Source organism: Periplaneta americana, chromosome 9 (genome assembly GCF_040183065.1).
Source record: "Periplaneta americana isolate PAMFEO1 chromosome 9, P.americana_PAMFEO1_priV1, whole genome shotgun sequence".
NCBI lineage: Eukaryota > Metazoa > Arthropoda > Insecta > Blattodea > Blattidae > Periplaneta > Periplaneta americana.
In genome coordinates, this window is record NC_091125.1 from 132,104,322 (window position 1) to 132,122,913 (window position 18,592).

General features: G+C 35.0%; 1 protein-coding gene across 2 annotated transcripts in view; it reads right to left on the reverse strand.

The window, feature by feature from the left end:
* Positions 1-18,592, reverse strand: part of LOC138706525 (sialin) — a 182,300-nt gene that overhangs the window by 54,750 nt on the left and 108,958 nt on the right. For both annotated transcript variants that reach the window (XM_069835906.1, XM_069835905.1), the window contains exons 4-5: positions 12,123-12,365; positions 10,087-10,171 (exon numbers count right to left, since the gene is read on the reverse strand). In XM_069835906.1, coding sequence (XP_069692007.1) covers positions 10,087-10,171; positions 12,123-12,365 — 328 coding nt within the window. The remainder of the gene's footprint in view (positions 1-10,086; positions 10,172-12,122; positions 12,366-18,592) is intronic.

The following is an 18,592-nucleotide window of genomic DNA, read 5'->3' on the forward strand; positions in this document are numbered from 1 at the left end:
CAAGAAACATGAATAATTAAATTCCCTATTGGCATTGCGGCCACGAATTTCTCAAGCGGCCCAAATAGTCATTTTTATATCCATTTGGTACATATGGCGTCCGAATATGCTACTATATTTTACTCTTCGTATATAATTAGGGTAAAGGTTGATAATACTGTGATGTGAGTAATATTGTGATAGTTATTTTTGAGAATTTAGGCTATTACAATTTTACTGAGAGAGAGAAGGACCGGTTTTGTGCAGCAACTTGTCCACAAACATATGTTGACGCAAAAAATAACTGATCTTCTTCTCGCTCAGTAAAATTGTAATAAATTCTCGAAAAGAACTATCACAATATTAAGGTAGGGTGCCCATTTATCGTCCCCCATTTAGTTTTGTCTCACCATTCATATACCATTAAAGTTGAAGACTTGAAACTAATCTAGTTAAGAACTTTCAACATTTAACTACAAGACACATAATTCGAAATTCATAAATTTGGAAACAAATTGAATATAAAACATGAAGAATGAAATTATCCAATTTTGTACATTTCAATGAAGCGGTCTAAATTTCGTCCCCTATACTTTTTAACATATTGAATGACAATTATTTCAATAGTACAATGAAATAAAAACATAGAACTCCAAGAATGTCTATTAATAACTAAGAAGTCAACGTTAAGATTTCTTCTCGTCTGCTGTCGCTTTTGGTTTTCATACTCATTAACTTTTCTTTTCTGCTGCTGTGTGAACACTGTTCTTATGGGGTGTACTCGTTACCAGAAGTGCTGTACCACGCCTATTGGAAAACGATGGCTCTATCATTGGAACTTTCCGAATATCTTCTGGACTGATCACGGAATTTGAAGTTTCAGGTTCAGTTTCCTGACGTTCTGTCACTTGGGTAGGTTGATGTCGATTAGATACCAATTTGTAGCACATCTTTTTCTCCCTAACAGGTTTTACAGCTTCTATTATGTCCTCCTTGCTCCATAGTTTCTGTTTTCCCATCTGAAGGCAACTAGAAATATAAATGACAACAGCCTTAATAAAATTACATGATATGGAAATAGCATTCCGAAATCCGTCCCGGGGACGAAATTTAGACACGTCCTGGGGGACGAAATTTAGGCATGTGCACCACAGAAGTATGGCGGCATCTCGTTCTAAGCACGCTGCAATGTCCGGTTCATTTAATATATATTCTTACACTAGACACTTTTCTCTATATATAGGAGAAAAAAATGTTATGAAAATACGTACCTTAGGCTGTGAAATACTGCTGAGAATATATAAGAAGAATAGTTTTTCACCTTCCAGATATTTAAAACTTAATAACAACGAAACAGACAATAACACTCGCTCCAACTGAAAGCACGCTTGCTATTGCATAAAGAGGGATAGTCTCTACTGACCATCACCAGGGTGCGACACATTATGGGCGAAATACTGTGGGGGACGAATTTAAGCAAGGGGACGAATATTGGGCACTACACCTTACTCATATCACGATGTTACCAAAGTTCACCCTACTCACATTTTCTCTACCATGTAGCTACATATTATGGGGTGAACGTACTGTTTGATTTTCATTGAATTCCGCCACTTTATCGCACGATACATAAAGTACTGTCATTGTTAAATCCATTACCGTAATAGCAATCGAAGATAAAATTTGAATCCTCCTCCTTATCTTATCTCTTAAGACGCGTGCATATCTTTGTACCAGTCTTCGACTTTCTGGAGCCTAGACCAACGTAATTCCTGTATGATAGGTTACATCCCAAATAAGACAAAACTTAATGTATTTTATATAGGTCTAGGCTTATGTGTTCTCCAGTAACTTTTCACGAAATTCATGAATTTGTGCGAAACTTAAAATTCTATTAGTGTAATGTTGTGAGCGATGACCTTGTGGCTGACATGTATGCCATTAAATCAGAAGATCCTAGGTTCAAACCAAACTGAATTGCTTGTGTATTCTGCAGGACATAGCAGCACTTCCATTTTCATTGCGACATATGTTTGAATTTCAGTAAGAGTCTGGTGGTTTTTACATTCTATAAAGTAAGCATTACAATATAGAGAGTGTCTGACTCAGGCCGTTCATAAATTGTTTTAGGCATCACGCACAACACGATTAGGGATAGACATTTTTCATCGATGACATTCTCTAACTCGCAGCGCTTGTATTTTAGTTTTAATAATGATAGAAAACAGCTAAAATATTATAAATAAATAGGCATATAAACGGGTTGACTGACTAATACGACTAATAGGATCAAACTCAAGTCCACTTCGTGAGAAGTCGTCTAATGTTAAAGACATAACTGGATCACTATCGTTATTGGCGAGGAAATATCTTAGATTTTTATTACTATAAATAGCAAGATATAAATGATCAATTAAACACGTGTTTCATAGACTTTTTTAACGTTTCCATGAAGTCAGTGTTTACAAATCGTCACACGCCGTTGGAAACTTTATTACTGTTATCTAAATGTTGCAGTGGACAGATCTCAGAGTTCATCGGACATGCAGGAAAGTGAAATGTCAATTTACAGCGTTCTCGTCGTAAATCTTCTGCACCAAGAAGGTCGTGACCCTCAAAGAGTAATGTATTATTCAGATTAATGCATATTATGAATTTAAGTTCGGTATAGTTCTTTCAATCACGAAAGAATGCACAATCCATGCCTACGTAAATTCCGTGACGTCATATCCTCTCTGACCTTCCTCGGTGATCCAGCGGTTACTGTACTAGTCCATGGATCCAAGGTTTAGCCTATGGATTCAGACTTGTTCTGAGCGATGGGTATGAGAGGACAATAAAATGCTAAACATGGCTTCCTCCGGGAGGATAGTAAAACTGGAGGGTCCCGTATCATATATTTACGATAGGCCTACGTAAAGGACCCTGTTCCTAATACAGAGCTTCAGGCAAAATTTATAAATCGTTTCTTGACCACGATGAATATTGACGGTAATCTCTGCATTTGGAAGTGTTTTTAAAATACTACTGTTGCTATTGCTATGTTTAGAATCAATTACTACTGAATTTACATCACACGTTATTTTATGGGCACTCTAAACATTTGAATTCTTTACGAGCAGGTACATCAAGATTTATTGTTAGCAGAGTGCTAACTATTTTTACTGAAAGGCGGTTTCTAATTACAGTTCTTACAAGATTCATGCAACTAAATCCTAGCTCACAATTACAATATGTGATGGAATTATATAAATCAATTAGAAGAAATTGTTCACTTAACTTACACGAATCGCACAAACTCTTTAACATCAATTCCTGAACATCTTTTGCTCAATATCTTTTTGAACATTACCCATGCCATTAGCATTTCATTTAATTTCATATTAAGGTGGGCGCTCCTGTTATGGCCATGTTCCTGATATGGCCACCCCCCTATTGTGAGTTAGTTAACCAAAAAATCCGTTAAATTGCAGTAGCATCCAGTGAAAGGACATCCTGGTATGTCACTTGATCGTTTTCCAATGCAGTCAGGTTGAGCAATATGGCGTCAGTTGCCTGTTTTGCGGTTTTCATGTGACCTCTTCTTATTTTTCTCTGGTAAGTCTCCTTTGTTTTATGCATGTTTTTCAAATACTTGTTTCATGAAAACCATCGTACTCCATTCAGTTTTTAATGTTCTATTGATTGGTGTTGTCGTTGATGGCGTAGCTATCTTTTACGAGTTGTTCATAATCAAACGATTTTCGTGAAAGCTTACCTGTTCCTGATATGGCCATATCAAATGCACCATGGCCATATCAAGTTCATTTCACTTTTATTTTTTCACCTGACAAATTTACATGCCTTATAGGTGGGATTACGCAAAAGTCTTGTATTTTAAGAAAAATAACTTAATTTTTGATGGAAAAACCTGTTTTGACTACACTTTTGAATAATAAAAAAAAGATAAGTGTCATATTTATTCATTTTACACCAAAATTATTTAATTTTAGCACAACTGCGCTATCAAACTGAAAACAATCACGATTTGTAGAACATGGAACAAGGGTGGCCATATCATGTACACATGTTCCTGATATGGCCACTAGGTAGACTTTTGGAATTTGGGACTTTTTGGACAATTAAAGCTATTTTTATGGGGAAAGGAAATTGTTTTAAGAAAGTCCATTAGACTGAGAACGAGTAAGAAAAAAGTGGTTCACATTTTTTTCAAAATGGCGACTAGAAAAATTCTCAAACACGAGATGGCAGTACAGTCGCTAATGCAGTTCAAATGGGATTCATGACATGACTCCTTATGTAACAACTAGATGGCAGCGTAGTAAACCTGACAAAAGTTAACCTCAAAGCCTATAAGGCCGATCAATCTGGGTATTAGGATCTAGGCCTGATTTAGGTATATAGGATCTAGGGTTTCACTCGGGGAGTCCTTTCGGGCGAGAATAAGTCAATTTGAGAAAATCCTTACCCTGCAAACCTGGATTGTAACTAGATAACATTGAGTGGCGCTATATCCAGAGAGTAATGTAATAATGAGAAAATATAATGTTCGTAAAAGTGAAACTGTATTCGCTGCCGTTACATAAGGGTAACTTGCTATTTGCTGAGCCTTCAGTAGGCTTCATATTTGTTTTCTCTCATAATCAGTTCAGGGTATTTAATCTATCTCGAAGTAATTTCGTACACGTTCAGCGAACGTCAATTACTCCTGAAGAAATCTTCGCTTATCGCGTGATTACAAAATCTTGTATAATATACTTCGTGCAATAACATCAGTGGCACAGTTGCACAATTACTCCGCTCCATCCTCCAGTTTCGCTTCTATTTTTTGTGCTGAATAGAAGGATTATGAAAACTCCGGAGCCAACCATGGAACAGGTCAAGTCACGCGACCTAGACAAACAATCTTTGATCAAGGACTTCAACTCCAGTTATCTCTCGATTGACGGAAATAAAAACAATTGATATAATGCGAAGTATGCTGTTAATGGGCAGATCGCTTAACTAACAGAGAAGCACGTGAATTGATTAAAAGCTCACAAGCAATCATTCTCATGGCTTCAGATAAGAGTTTTTTTTCCTTCCACTATGTTAATAATGTCGAAACTCGTTTATATTAGATTTGGCCACTTGAGCGCAATTATGAGGGGCGTAAAAAGGTAAGTGTCCGTGGGGCCGTTTACAGAAAGAAAACACAATTTCATAAAAAGATTTATTGAAACAAATATAGCAATAATTGTTGAGTTATTTTTCAACATATTCTCCACCGGAATTGAGAAATTTCTCATATCGTGGGATCAAGAGAGAGATGCAGACGGCTGTCTCACATTCGTTTCGATCCTAGGGGGCGGACTTCTAAGACACAGGGATACAAAAGTTGATCCCATGGCATGACAAATATCTCAGTACCGGTGGGGAATATGTTGAAAAATAGCTCAACAATATTACTATATCTGTTCCAATAAATCTTTTCATGTTTTTTTTTTCTGTAATCGGCCCCAGACTTACTTTCTGGACGCCCTCGTAATTGTGCTCGAGTGGCCAAAATTTGTATAAGCACTTGTTTTGACATTATTAACATGATGGAAGGAAAGAAAGTAACTTTCTATCTCCCTCCATGAGAATGTTTACTTGTCAGACTTGGAAATCTTGAGGGAGACGCATCTAAAAACAATGAATGTCACATAAATGACACTTACTTTCGCATTACACATTTAACATATTTCGCAACAATTTTAATTTTGCCAATATATTAACATTTAAGTCAAAAGGAAGATGGCAAAGGAAGCTTTTAATAGAAAAAAGAACATCATCTGCCGACCTGCATAAGAGAAAACTAAGGAAGAGAGCAGTGAAGTGCTTAGCGTAACCACCGTATCGATTTTTAAAGCATCTTTTCCTACTTAAGTGCATAAGGACCGAATTAACAATTAATTTTATTTATGCTCGACCATGCCGAAATGTAGTAATTATACACCTGGTAGCAGACCTTTAATGTATGTCATTAAAGTACACCTACTCATTAAAGGTCAGGTCTTTCAGCCAATGACGACTCAGGTTAAAACTGTTCAGCCAATAACAGGTCAGCTTTCTACCGTTATAAAACAGCAATTATCGATTATTCTCGGATATGCAATCGAAAGAGAATTAGCGAAAAGTCACGGAAGCTGGAAATCCAATACTGTCGCAGAAGGTTATGTTCTGTTACTATAATAATTAGCGTTAATTGTAAATAATATTCAAATAAATTCAATTTGTCATCTCGTTTTTCAATGTCTAATTTAATTTTAATATTATCTCTGTAGGTTCTTATGGCCTAGCAAGGTCAATGTGAACATCTGTTCCTCGGAAAAAATCAATACTTTCGCGTCTGCGCACATCTCACAACATACGGGACATTGGCCAAGGTCAGATACAAAGAAAATTAATAATATCAAGTTAGAAATATGGTCGAGCATAAAAAGTCGTATGAAACTCGCTTGCGCTCGTTTCATAAATATCCATACTCGCTTCTTAATTACCTTCATTATAGGCTCGTTGCATAATGTAGTATTAAATTATAGACCTGCATTATAAGTTCCAAAATAATTTTGTCCCTTCAGTAAAATAGTCGTATAAAATTACGTACGATATAGAAAATTAGGCTTTACTTCGTACAATTAATTAATCAAAATAGTCGTGTGCGTGTGACTGAAGCGTATTGAGTATAAAAGTGTTAAATTTAATTTATTGTGTCTCACTGCACGAACCGTTACAGATTAAAGGCTCATTCACAATGAAAATTAAACATAACGTAAGCGTTAACTTAAAAATGTAAACGTTACGGTAAAATCAAGAGCATTCACGATGGGAACATAAACATAACCGCAAGGATACTTGGTAACCATGGAAACATAATAACGACGCCATTTCGTCATATTCTGTCGTATACTTCAGCGCTCCACGATTGTGTACTGTTTGCAAATCACGTAAGCATAAGCATGAAAGTTTGGAGTTTTCAAACTTTCATGTTAACGTCTTACGGTAATGTTTATGTCAATGCTTATGTGAATCATTGTGAATGATCCCATTTGGTAGCCTGGGCGCAAACTTCTGTGTTTATGTTACGGTTATGTTTAATTTTAATTGTGAATGGGCCTTAACAAGTTTTACTTCCGCACGCAAAGACTATACCCTCATTTATCATCATCATCATCATCATCATCATCAACTACAAGGTTTAAGCCGTTTGGCTCATTCCGACCCCTTAAAATTACTGCAACCATTATAATTTCGAATGCCTGACATTTCTTCTTCCTTGTGGGAGATATTGAAATGCTATCTTTGGAAAGCGGTTAGCCTGCATTCCATGCGCATATATGCTATATTAATCTATTTTGATTATCTTCGATACATTGTAGTATTCCCTGGATCTGAAGCTCGACTTCTAATCTCTTCACTTCTTCTGTGTTCTAATATTGAAGTCCGGACACTGATCTCATAAACCTCATCTCAGAGGCTTCTAGACGTTGTTTGGCTCCTTTTGTAAGCGTCCATGTCTCCATAAGAAAATTGGTAGTGCAATTGATTTGTAGAGCTTCATTTGTGTTTCTTTTGACGTTTTATTACCTAACTTCTCATTAAAATTCCACAAATCCATTGGTACTTGTGGAGTTTTTCTTCCACATCATACTCTTTTGTTGAACAATTTTGCATCCTAGATATTTAAAACTGCTCACTTGTTCAATAATTTTTAATCAATAACAATTTTTTATCTTTTATGCTGTGTTCCAATAAATGTCATTTTTTGTCTTAGTTCTTGGTAGTTTTAAATTATATTCCGCGGTTACTTTTTGTAATTACCGAGCAGCCATTTGGAGGTGATCTTCTAAATTTGACAACACGACTTGGTCATCCCCAAATAGAAGCCAGTTCATTTTTATACCATTAACCTTAAAATCATATTTTAAAGTATTCAGTCATTTTCCAATGGCATAGTTAAGATAATATGAAATAACATAAATTAGATGACAATGAACACCGCGGTCTCACTTGTCCATTTATTTCTACAATAATTTCTTTCCCTTTTTCTGGTCCATTTCCCTTGTCAATACATATTTTGCTCCTCTGATATAAGCTACGAATGGCTCTAATTAATTGAAGAGAGTATTTGCTACAGTTTTTATTTATTTAATTATCAAATGCCTTTTCAAAATCGACATACAACGTTTCCAAATTATACAAGTAAATTTCTTCTATATGTAGACCTACTTTATTACAGAAATTCCGTAAGATGAACGAGGTTGTTACAAATATATTTTGCCAATATATTATATTAGCGAAAGAAATATGAATTTTAAACATAACAAATTCTCTAAAACACAAAGCACCACAAATGCGCTTCCTATTTTCTTTATTAAGCTTTATCAGATGCGACCATTTGAGAAACACTGCCATTAAAGATAAGCATCATCATTTACAGCGCGTGGAAAAACACAGACTTCCAAAATTAGTAATTTGTTGTCTTCCAAAAGCACATGGGAAGTAGAGAAGTGTCGAAACAGATTAAGAGCATCTGCCTTGTATAGTCAGCGAAATTTAAAAAGATCATTTTTACAGCCCATGAACATTTTTGTAGTTGGTTATTTAACGACGCTGTATCAACTACTAGATTATTTAGCGTCGATGAGATTGATAACGAAATGGTATTTGGTGAGATGAGACCGAGGATTCGTCATAGATTACCTGACATTTGCTTAACGGTTGGGGAAAACCTCGGAAAAACCCCAACCAGGTAATCAGTCCAAGTGGGAATCGAACCCTCGTTCTAGCGCAACTCTGGATCGGAAGGCAAGCGCCTCAGCCGACTGAGCTACGCCGGTGCTCCCACGGAAATACACAGACGTCCAAAATTAGCATTTCGTTATCTTCCAAGAGAATATGGAAAGCAGAGACTAGAGAAGTGTCGACAAATCAAGAACATATTTTGTGTATTCAATATAATTGAAGAATAATAACAAAACTTGTAACATTATAGTTTACAGAGAATGGAAAAATACAGACGTCTAAAATTAGCATTTGGTTATTTTACAAGAGAATATGGAAAGCACAGATTAGAGAAGTGTCGACAAATCAAGAACATCTGTTTTGTGTAGGCCTATTCATTAAAATTGAAAAACAATAACATAACTTGAAGCATTATAATTTACGGGGAATGGAAAAACACAAGACGTCCAAAATGAGCATATTGTTATTTTCCAAGAGAATATGGAAAGCAGAGACTAGAGAAGTGTCGACAAATCAAGAACATCTGCTTTGTGTATTCAATAAAATTGAAGAAAACTTGAAACATTATAATTTACATCGAATGAAAAATACAGACGTCCAAAATTAGCATTTCGTTATTTTGCAAGATAATATGGAAAGCAGAGACTAGAGAAGTGTCGACAAATAATCATCTGTCTTGTGTAGTTAATGAAACTGAAGAATAATAACAAAACTTGAAACATTATAATTTACAGCGAATGGAAAAACACAGACTTCCAAAATCAGCATTTCGTTATCGTCCGAGAGGACATGGGAAGCAAAATCTAGAGAACCGTCGAGACAAATGAAGAACATGTGTGTTGTGCAGTCAACGAAGTTAATAACAGGCAAACTGGAAACATCATTTACAGCGAATAGAAAAACACTGACTTCCGAAATTAACATTTCGTTGATTTCCAAAAGGACATGGGAAGCAGCGACGACAAAAGTGTCAAAACAAATAAATAACTATTTTCTATTTAACGAAACTGAAGAAAAATAACAAAATCTGAAACCTATTTACAACGCATGGAAATACACAGATTTCCAAAAATTAACATTTCCTTATTTCTCAAGAGGACATGGAGACCAGCGACGACAGAAGTGAAGATGTCCAGATCAGAAACGGAAGATACGACGGAAATTGCAAGGAAATTCATCATTTGTAGTCGAAAAGGTTAAAAAATAACAACAAAATTCATAAGATCATTCATTTGCAGCACATGAAAAAGACCTCAAATACATTTCAATACCTTTTCTGAGAACATAAGAATTTAATTGAAATATATAAAAAGTTTGCTTGCAAGATTCCAATTCACTCACCCATCATATTTGACATGAACTTGCTTCTTTCCGTCGGGGGTATCCACCTGGCTGTCATGGGATGGATTGCCGGCCATGAAGCTCCCTGCAATTACACAAACTGGAATTAGCCTCACCATATCATAGTAACACTCATTAACTAGTAATAAGATTCAGATAACTCTATCTTGTGCGATGTTCCGATGTTTTGCCCACATTATACTTCAACGTACCAGCATTCCTTGCACAGCACTTATTCATATCGTAAGACTTCTATGTGTGATGAAATATCTCGGGAGGTATTTTCTAAAAGCTGAAGAAATGTTTGCTTTGAGAACGGCGCTTTGATTATTCAATCGTTACTAACGGATAGTCTGGTTTCTTTTGTCCGTAAAAGGAACGATAACAAACCCCTGTGTTTTAACATCATATGGAAACTGAAATAACTATTGTATCACTCTTGACAAAGTTTTTGTACTCAAGTGTCTTTGGGTACGTCTCCTTATGGAATATAATAAACGCTGACCATGAAGGACGAAACAGTAGTGGTACAGCTACCTTCGCTTTAATCATCGCGTTTGAATGCCACCATGTTTATATGAAAGTAAGTAAAGTTTTATCTACAACAAGGCGAAGTTAACAATTGGGGAAATATGTAAACTAACCCTAGATAAAAGAAAAAGCTTGCCTTGCATCTTTATTACTGAGGCTGCCGAAGTCGGTGTACACTTTGTGCAGTTAATTTTCCTGGCACTATACGACATTCGTAGAAACCTTAAATGATGGATTTATCTATGTAATGCCTTGAATTATTAGTAGTAACAAGAAGAGAAGTCAAATTAGTAATTATGAAAAGTATTAACATGAAATAATCTCTTCAGGGTTAGAAAAATACGACTACTGAATTGACGCTTTTTTTTTGTTGCCTTTACAGTCAATGATTGGATTTGAATGAACTTATGGGGATCCTGAAGAAGATTGGTGTAGATTGTAAAGAAGGGAGGAGGCTATTATGTAATCTTTACATAAAACAACGAATCAAAGTCAGGATAGAAGTTTATTAGAGAGAAGTGGAATAGGGAGAGAGGTCCTTTATCACATACCATTTTCAACATCTACTTGAAAAAATTTAGTGTTTCTGTAACGTGGGAGGGATGATAATAGGAGGAAGAAGAATAAAGTACTTAAGATATGATGATAATACAACGCGCGATGTTGTTAGAAGAGGTGATACTAAAAGATGTGCTACTGGAGCTAAATGACAGTTGTAAACAGTAGCCTATGTGATGAAGATAAATGCGAACAAGGAGAAGACCATGGTTATCGGAACAAAAATAAAGAAGGTAAACGTGCAAATTCGAAATCAGGTAGTCGAACAAGTGAACAGCTTCAAGTACTTGAGTTGTATTGTAAGTAGTAATATTAGCTGCTGCCAAGAAGTCAAAAGGAGGATAATAATGACAAAGGAAGATTTTAGTAGATAAAGGAGCATTTTCTGCGGAAATTTGGAAAAAAGAACTAAGGAAGAAGACAGAAACATGGGCATTACGAGGAAGTGAAGAGAAACAACTGAATCACCTGAAATGTGGATGTTGAGAAGATTGGAGCTTATGAAATGGACAGAAAAGATAAAAAAGAAAATGAAGCTGTGTTAGAGTGGATGAGAAAGAGCAATGCTGAAACTGATCAAGAAGAGGAAAAGAAATTGGTTGGGTCAGTGGCTAAGAAGATATTGCCTACCGAAGGATGCACTGAAAGGAATGGTGAATGGAAAAAAAGTTTGGTGCAGAAGGTATCAAATGTTAGACAACAATAAGATATATGGATCGTACGCGGAGTCTGAGAAAAAGGCAGAAAAGAGGCAAGGTTGGAGAATGCTGGGTTTGCGATGAAGAACCTGCCCTTGGGCAGAAAACTATGAACAAATAATATACGGTCAATTCCTCTCTTGTCTTTGCCAACCCTGAGCGCTTTTCTCACATAGCTCTACCACTCCTCACGGGATGTAAGTTCAAAGTGGTCTAGTAGCCTCTGTAGCATGTCGTGAGCTTGCTTACCAGCATAAGGCCCAGCAGCACGCGCAGCACGACGACGGCCACATAGCCGATCTGGGCAGAGAGGGGAGTGAGCAGCGTGAGCACGGAGGCGCTGAGCATGGAGTAGCCGAACACGCGGTGGCCGCCGATGATCTCTGCCAGCCGGCCTCCGGGCAGCTCTGTGAGCACGTAGCCCCAGAAGAAGCAGCCCAGGATCATGTTCTGCTCGTATTCGTCCCACTCGAAGCGCACGCCATCCGGGATCTGCAACAAAATTTTATTGTTCACGACTAAAGTTAGTCATTTACGAATTTGGAGTCTATCACAAGAATTGTGCACATACAAGGTGGGTCAAAAGTCGCTTTCCCCAATATTCGTCCTTGGGTTTCATACTTGTACACATATACAAATGTCATAACTTGAACAAACGAGTATCTGGTGTAATAAGTGGTGGGTTGGCAACCATGTTCATGCGTCAACTGTTTTTTTCCGATGTCATGTCTTGAAAGCAGCCCTCGTTTTGCCTATATACAGTTAATATGACAACAGGATGGAGCACCACCTCATTTTGGTGTAGAAGTGATGGACTACTTGAACCAGCAATCCCATGAATGGATTGGCCGTCGTGGCACAACTTAATGGCTACGCAGATCATGCGACCTGGCACCATGTAATTTTTCGCTCTGGGGTATCCTGAAAAATGACGTTTTCGCTCAGAAACCAAAGGATCTGCATCAGTTGGAACAGATGATCGAACAGTCATTAATGAAAATCGTGAGTTATGTTCTGCCATCTATAAATCAGTGTTTAAACGTTGTGAATTGTGTATAGAAAAAATCATGGCCTCCATTTTGAACAAAATCTGTAAAGGAATGTGTAGTCAAATGTAAATTGAATGTAATTAAATGTAAGGCAGTGTTTGGGGAGTGATATTGTTCTTATATTAGTTGAGTGGAAGAGAAGGCTTTATGTATTTAACTTTGCCAGTATAAATAAATAAATAAATAAATAAATAAATAAATACATATGGGGAAGCTACTAGTAAAGTATTATAAAATTTACTCAACAAATAACACAAGTATACGCTGAAGAATTCATTCTGCACCTAATAGCATTGGACTGTAAACTTTTAACACGCTCTTCTGGGAAATTTTGTCAGTGTGGCTTAGAGCTACAGTAGAGCGTCTCGTTTAGACACAATGAAAACGTAAACGAAGTGCAAGTAACGTTTGGGGGAGGTCGAGCCGTACGATAAACACAAGGGATGCACAAGGCTTTACTTACAACATTTATAGCGGAACATTCATTGAAATTATATTTTCAAAAACATGTATGTGTATGTATGTATTTATTCACACTGCAGTGGGTATATACCCGGTGGCAGTGGTAACTAATTACACTCAATAATGACAATAATAAACTTATTAATTAAAAATACAATTAATAATAATACTAATAATTAATACTAACAATAATTAATAATAATGATACTAATAATAATAATAATAATATCAACAACAACAGGAAATCAACAACAGGAAATTCAACAACAACAGGAAATAGCATAAATTGCATAATGTTATCACATACACAATTTAACACATAAGCACTTGTAACGTTGAAATAATAAAATATAAGAAATCAAATTTTGCTACTTATATGATGTTGCTTTCAAGCACCATTTTTAAGGTCATGAATTTCATTCTCCGTATGACTAACATAATATCGCCGTCTCCTGTACTGTACCTGAATAAATTGAACTTTGAGAAGGGATAATTATGTTTAGGAAATAGTGTTGTCACTTCAGTCCAATATACTGTAGTTTTGTTAATTCGGCCTCAAAAGACGATGATATTATGTTAGTCATATAAAGAATGAATTTCATGACCGTAAAAATGCTGCTTGAAAGCGACATCATATAAGCAGCAAATTTTAATTGTTATATTGATTTCAACATTACAATTGTTTGTTTGTTAAAATGTGAATATGATAAAGTTATGCAATTCGTGTTCTTTTGTTTTGTGTGTGTTTTGGAAAATATAATTTCAATTAATGCTCCGCCATAAATGTTGTAACTAAAATCCTGTGCATCCCTCGTGTTTATCGTACGGCTCTTCCTCCCCCACACGTTTATCTGCACTTCGTTTACGTTTTCACTGTGCCTAAACGAGACGCTCTAGTGTATATCATTTTCACCCCCTCAATTGGTAGAGGAGATTTGGTGGGTTATTACTAGAGCCCGGAATTTTAGGTGCTAAAAGTTAAGGATGACACTGAGTGTAGATGAATGGATGTGGTGCCCGTGAGGAAGGTTTCAAGCGTAGTTCACAGGAGTCCGTATGTAATAATAGACAACAGAGTTACAAGGACTAGGTAATGTATCTTGTAAATCGTTCGCTAATTTGTAAGTGCTAGTTAAGAGGATTAAATATATTTAACGGTACCAAAAAGAAAATACTGAATGACAAGAATGACATGTCAAAGAAGTGGGGGCATGGCTTCTATTTTATAAACTATACCGAGGAACAATATTAACTTTTAGCACCTAAAATTCCTGGCTGTAGTTATTACACGATGGCGATATATAACTTAATTGCAACATCATCGCGGAAATATGATACTTTATTTAGCACCAGAAAACGATTTTTTTTTAATGAAACGCGAAATTTTAGGAACATTATTGATAAAATATAAAAACACGGCTCTGAAAATAGGAAAAATTGAAGTATGATGGGTTTGCAGTGAAAGATCTGCCTTCGAGCAGAAAACTGTAAATTAATTAAATAATTTCATGAAATTCGCAATCAAAGTTGTAATAAAAAGTAATTTTTAAACCGTCCATAAGGGAACAAAATACTGTTAAAATTATTTATTCCTTATATTTCCAGGAATAATACCTAAGGGGTGTAGTACTCGTGTGTTACTTTTTTCCTTGTATATTACCAGTTACTTATTTCATATCATTCGCTGAACTTATCAGTATACATAGATACAATACAATTATGTATTTTTGAATATTAATTTTTAACAAATACTTCCTTCCTTACTATTTTAATATTCTTTAGACATATTTCTTGCACTAGTGTACATATTTATTCCACTTATTAAACTTATTAATTGGGATTTTATTTGTGCATTCATTTAGTTGCTCAACAAAAAACCTTAAGAGCTGATTCTATTCACAGTCTGATATTCCAAAACCATTTCCTTTATATGACGTCATTCCATTTTCGACCAATGAAGTGTAATGAAATTTCGCCGACTATTTCCCTGTAAATCTTTGAGCATGAATCCATTGTACTAAATGAAGTGCTAAGTCCTACGTCCACATTTATAGGTTCATCTTCTAATTCAATGTCTATTGTATTTAACCCCTTCAGACCTGAATTTATATTAAAAAGAATGAAAAAAAAAACTGGTCACATAATAATTCTGGGGATCCAAAATTCCCAAATCAATTCTTCACAGAAAATAAAAATTTGGGGAAAATTTTGACTCCTGGGGCCCCCAAATTGTAAATTTTATTTTTAATTCAGGTATGGAAATATTTCAAAAATAATATTCTCCATTTCTATCACATTGAATTTTTCAAAATATTTAAAAGTATCGAAGACATTCCAAAAAAAAGAAAAAAACAATGTACTCTATAATGTACATCAGGCCTGAAGGGGTTAAAGAAAATGACACTTTCATAACAATTGTTCATTTAATTAGTGTGTTAATGAGGCTATTTGCAATCTATACTAATAATAAATCTGTAGCCGAAATTTTTCTGGTAATTTTCGATTTTCCAAAAATAATTGGTCCTAACATATATAATTAACCACCCTGAAACCGAAAATCGCTTTTTTGATATTTTTGTTTGTATGTCTGTCTGTCTGTCTGTCTGTCTGTCTGTCTGTCTGTCTGTCTGTCTGTCTGTATGTTTGTTATCTTTTCACGCGATAATGGCTGAACGGATTTCGATGAAAATTGAAATATAAATTAAGTTCGTTGTAACTTAGATTTTAGGCTATATGGCATTCAAAATACATTATTTAAAAGGGGGGGGTTATAAGGGGACCTGAATTAAATCGAAATATCTCGCTTATTATTGATTTTTGTGAAAAATGTTACACAACAAAAGTTTCTTTAAAAATAATTTGCGATAAGTTTTATTCCTTGAAAAATTTTGATAGGACTGATATTTAATGGGACAAATGAGTTTTAAAAATAAAATGACGCCATCTAAGGCCGTGTAATGAATTAAAAGACAAATGACTTCGTCTATAAGGGGCCTTGGACAGCAACAATCGAAAGCTATGAAAGATAGCCTACAGAGAATGTTTCTGTGTTTGTATGAAGTAATATCGGAAGCTAAATTAACCGATTTGTATAATTAATTATTATTTCACCATTGGAAAGTGTAGTTTCTCTAGATGGACATAATGCTATAATGTTATTACAGTAACTTCTGATATAATATAATATAATATAATATAATATGTAATGTTATATAATATAATTTAAGTTATTTGAAGGGTTCAGAACCATAGTGGGCCAAGCGCCATTTACTGAATACGTAGAAAACAAGGGTTAAAATTAAGTTATTACCATAATTCAATGGAAACATGTAACAAGTAAAATAAAATATACACATTAAATCTAAATGATGTCAATCTTCATTAAACTATGGTTGCATGTAATACAAATTAAGAAACAGGTTAAAGGAATTGTCATTGCACCAAATGAGTGTCTCTGGACCAAAATGATTGCATTTTAATTATTTGGATGCAATTTAAATTAAGTAACATATTAAACGATTTATCCTTCTATCAAACACGAATGTTCCCTGAATCAAATGTGCTATTTTAATTAAGTAATTACCTTATATTTATTTCTAACGGGTGCAGCGGAGCACACGGGTACGGCTAGTTATATTATAAAATGTTTAAATTAAATTATGATTTCAGCAGATAATGAAAATGTGTTATAATAACAAGAGAAAAGCGTAGTACATGTAATTAACATTGTGAAACCTGTATTTCGCTTTTCTCAATTGGCTAAGCTAAGATGGCAATAGTGGATCAATGGTCAAATGAAAGTGGCAGGAACAACTGCTATACTGTCCTTCAGCATCACGTTCTGTCAATTCTGTACTTAAACTAACCGCCGGTAAATAACGAGTTGACAGCCACGTTCAACGAACGCCCACGTGTTTGAACTCACAGTCAGTCACGTTTGATTGGATATCTGCCAAGGACAAAGTGTGCGGGACAAGGACGTCAGAATCGAGACAAAACTGAAAGGGTCGAGTTTACAACTGGATCAAACTGGCTAGCGATGCATTTTAATGCCGGACGTACCAGCGCACATCTGATATGCTCCCCAACTTTTTATATTTTCTGCCCATATTATATGCAATGCTGCACACTTCGCCAAAGCCACAGTCATGAATTCTAATCTCGGGAAGGGCATTGATGTAAAACCAATTTTATATTGTTTTCAATGCCTCCGGATATTATCTCTGACCTTTTTCACCATGTACTAGCCACTTCTCATAGACGACCTCTGTCAAATGTAATTCATTATGCCTGCATGAATCATGGATATATCATTTTATTTTGAATCTTCTATATGGAAACTCGTGTCTTAGAACTCAACAATGCGAACTCCAAGATAAATGACTATTTTTCTCACTCTGATTTTCATTGGTTTGTGAACGAAGTTCCATATTACCAAATAATGTATTTACGGTTGCACGTTCCAATTCCGCCAAGTAAAAAACAAAGTACTGTAATTAAATGGGACGTCAAAGACGTTATTACAGAAGAAAATAATTAAAATATGTCTTCATAAACCTATTGATTTTCCATATCAAAATTTGTTTCTAAACTTTAATGTATTTAACGTAAGACAAATTTATTATATTGTATTAATAAAATTCATACATAAAAATCGAAATTATTTTGAATTGTATTCTCATACAGTAGTTATGAAACAAAAGGTATGAATTCTTTAAGATTGTTTGAACCAAAATGCAACACTGTTACAGTATTTAACCATAGTAGTAATTCAGGCCCAAGAATATATAACAAATTTATATTTAAATATCCCAACATTAGTAGAACCTAAATGTCTCACATCTGCTGGTCTAAAGCATAGCATAAATTTTGGCCCTCGGTTGTACAATGCTTTAACTAAATTACACCCAGAACTTCTAACATGTAACCCACTAACATATAACAAGAAAATTAGAAACGTGTTAATATCTTCAATTTGATTACATAAATTTATAGCCTATGTGTATGAATTAATCAACCTATATTATATTTGTATTCTATAATTTTGAAATATATATTAGTCCTACTTTTCACGTGCGATATTATTCTTCTATAGTGTTAATATTATATTATATAATTCCATTGCCGCTGTAATTATATTTTAGTTTCCTATTTTATTTTACTTATATATTTATATTATTATTATTATTTATTTTAATATTATATCTG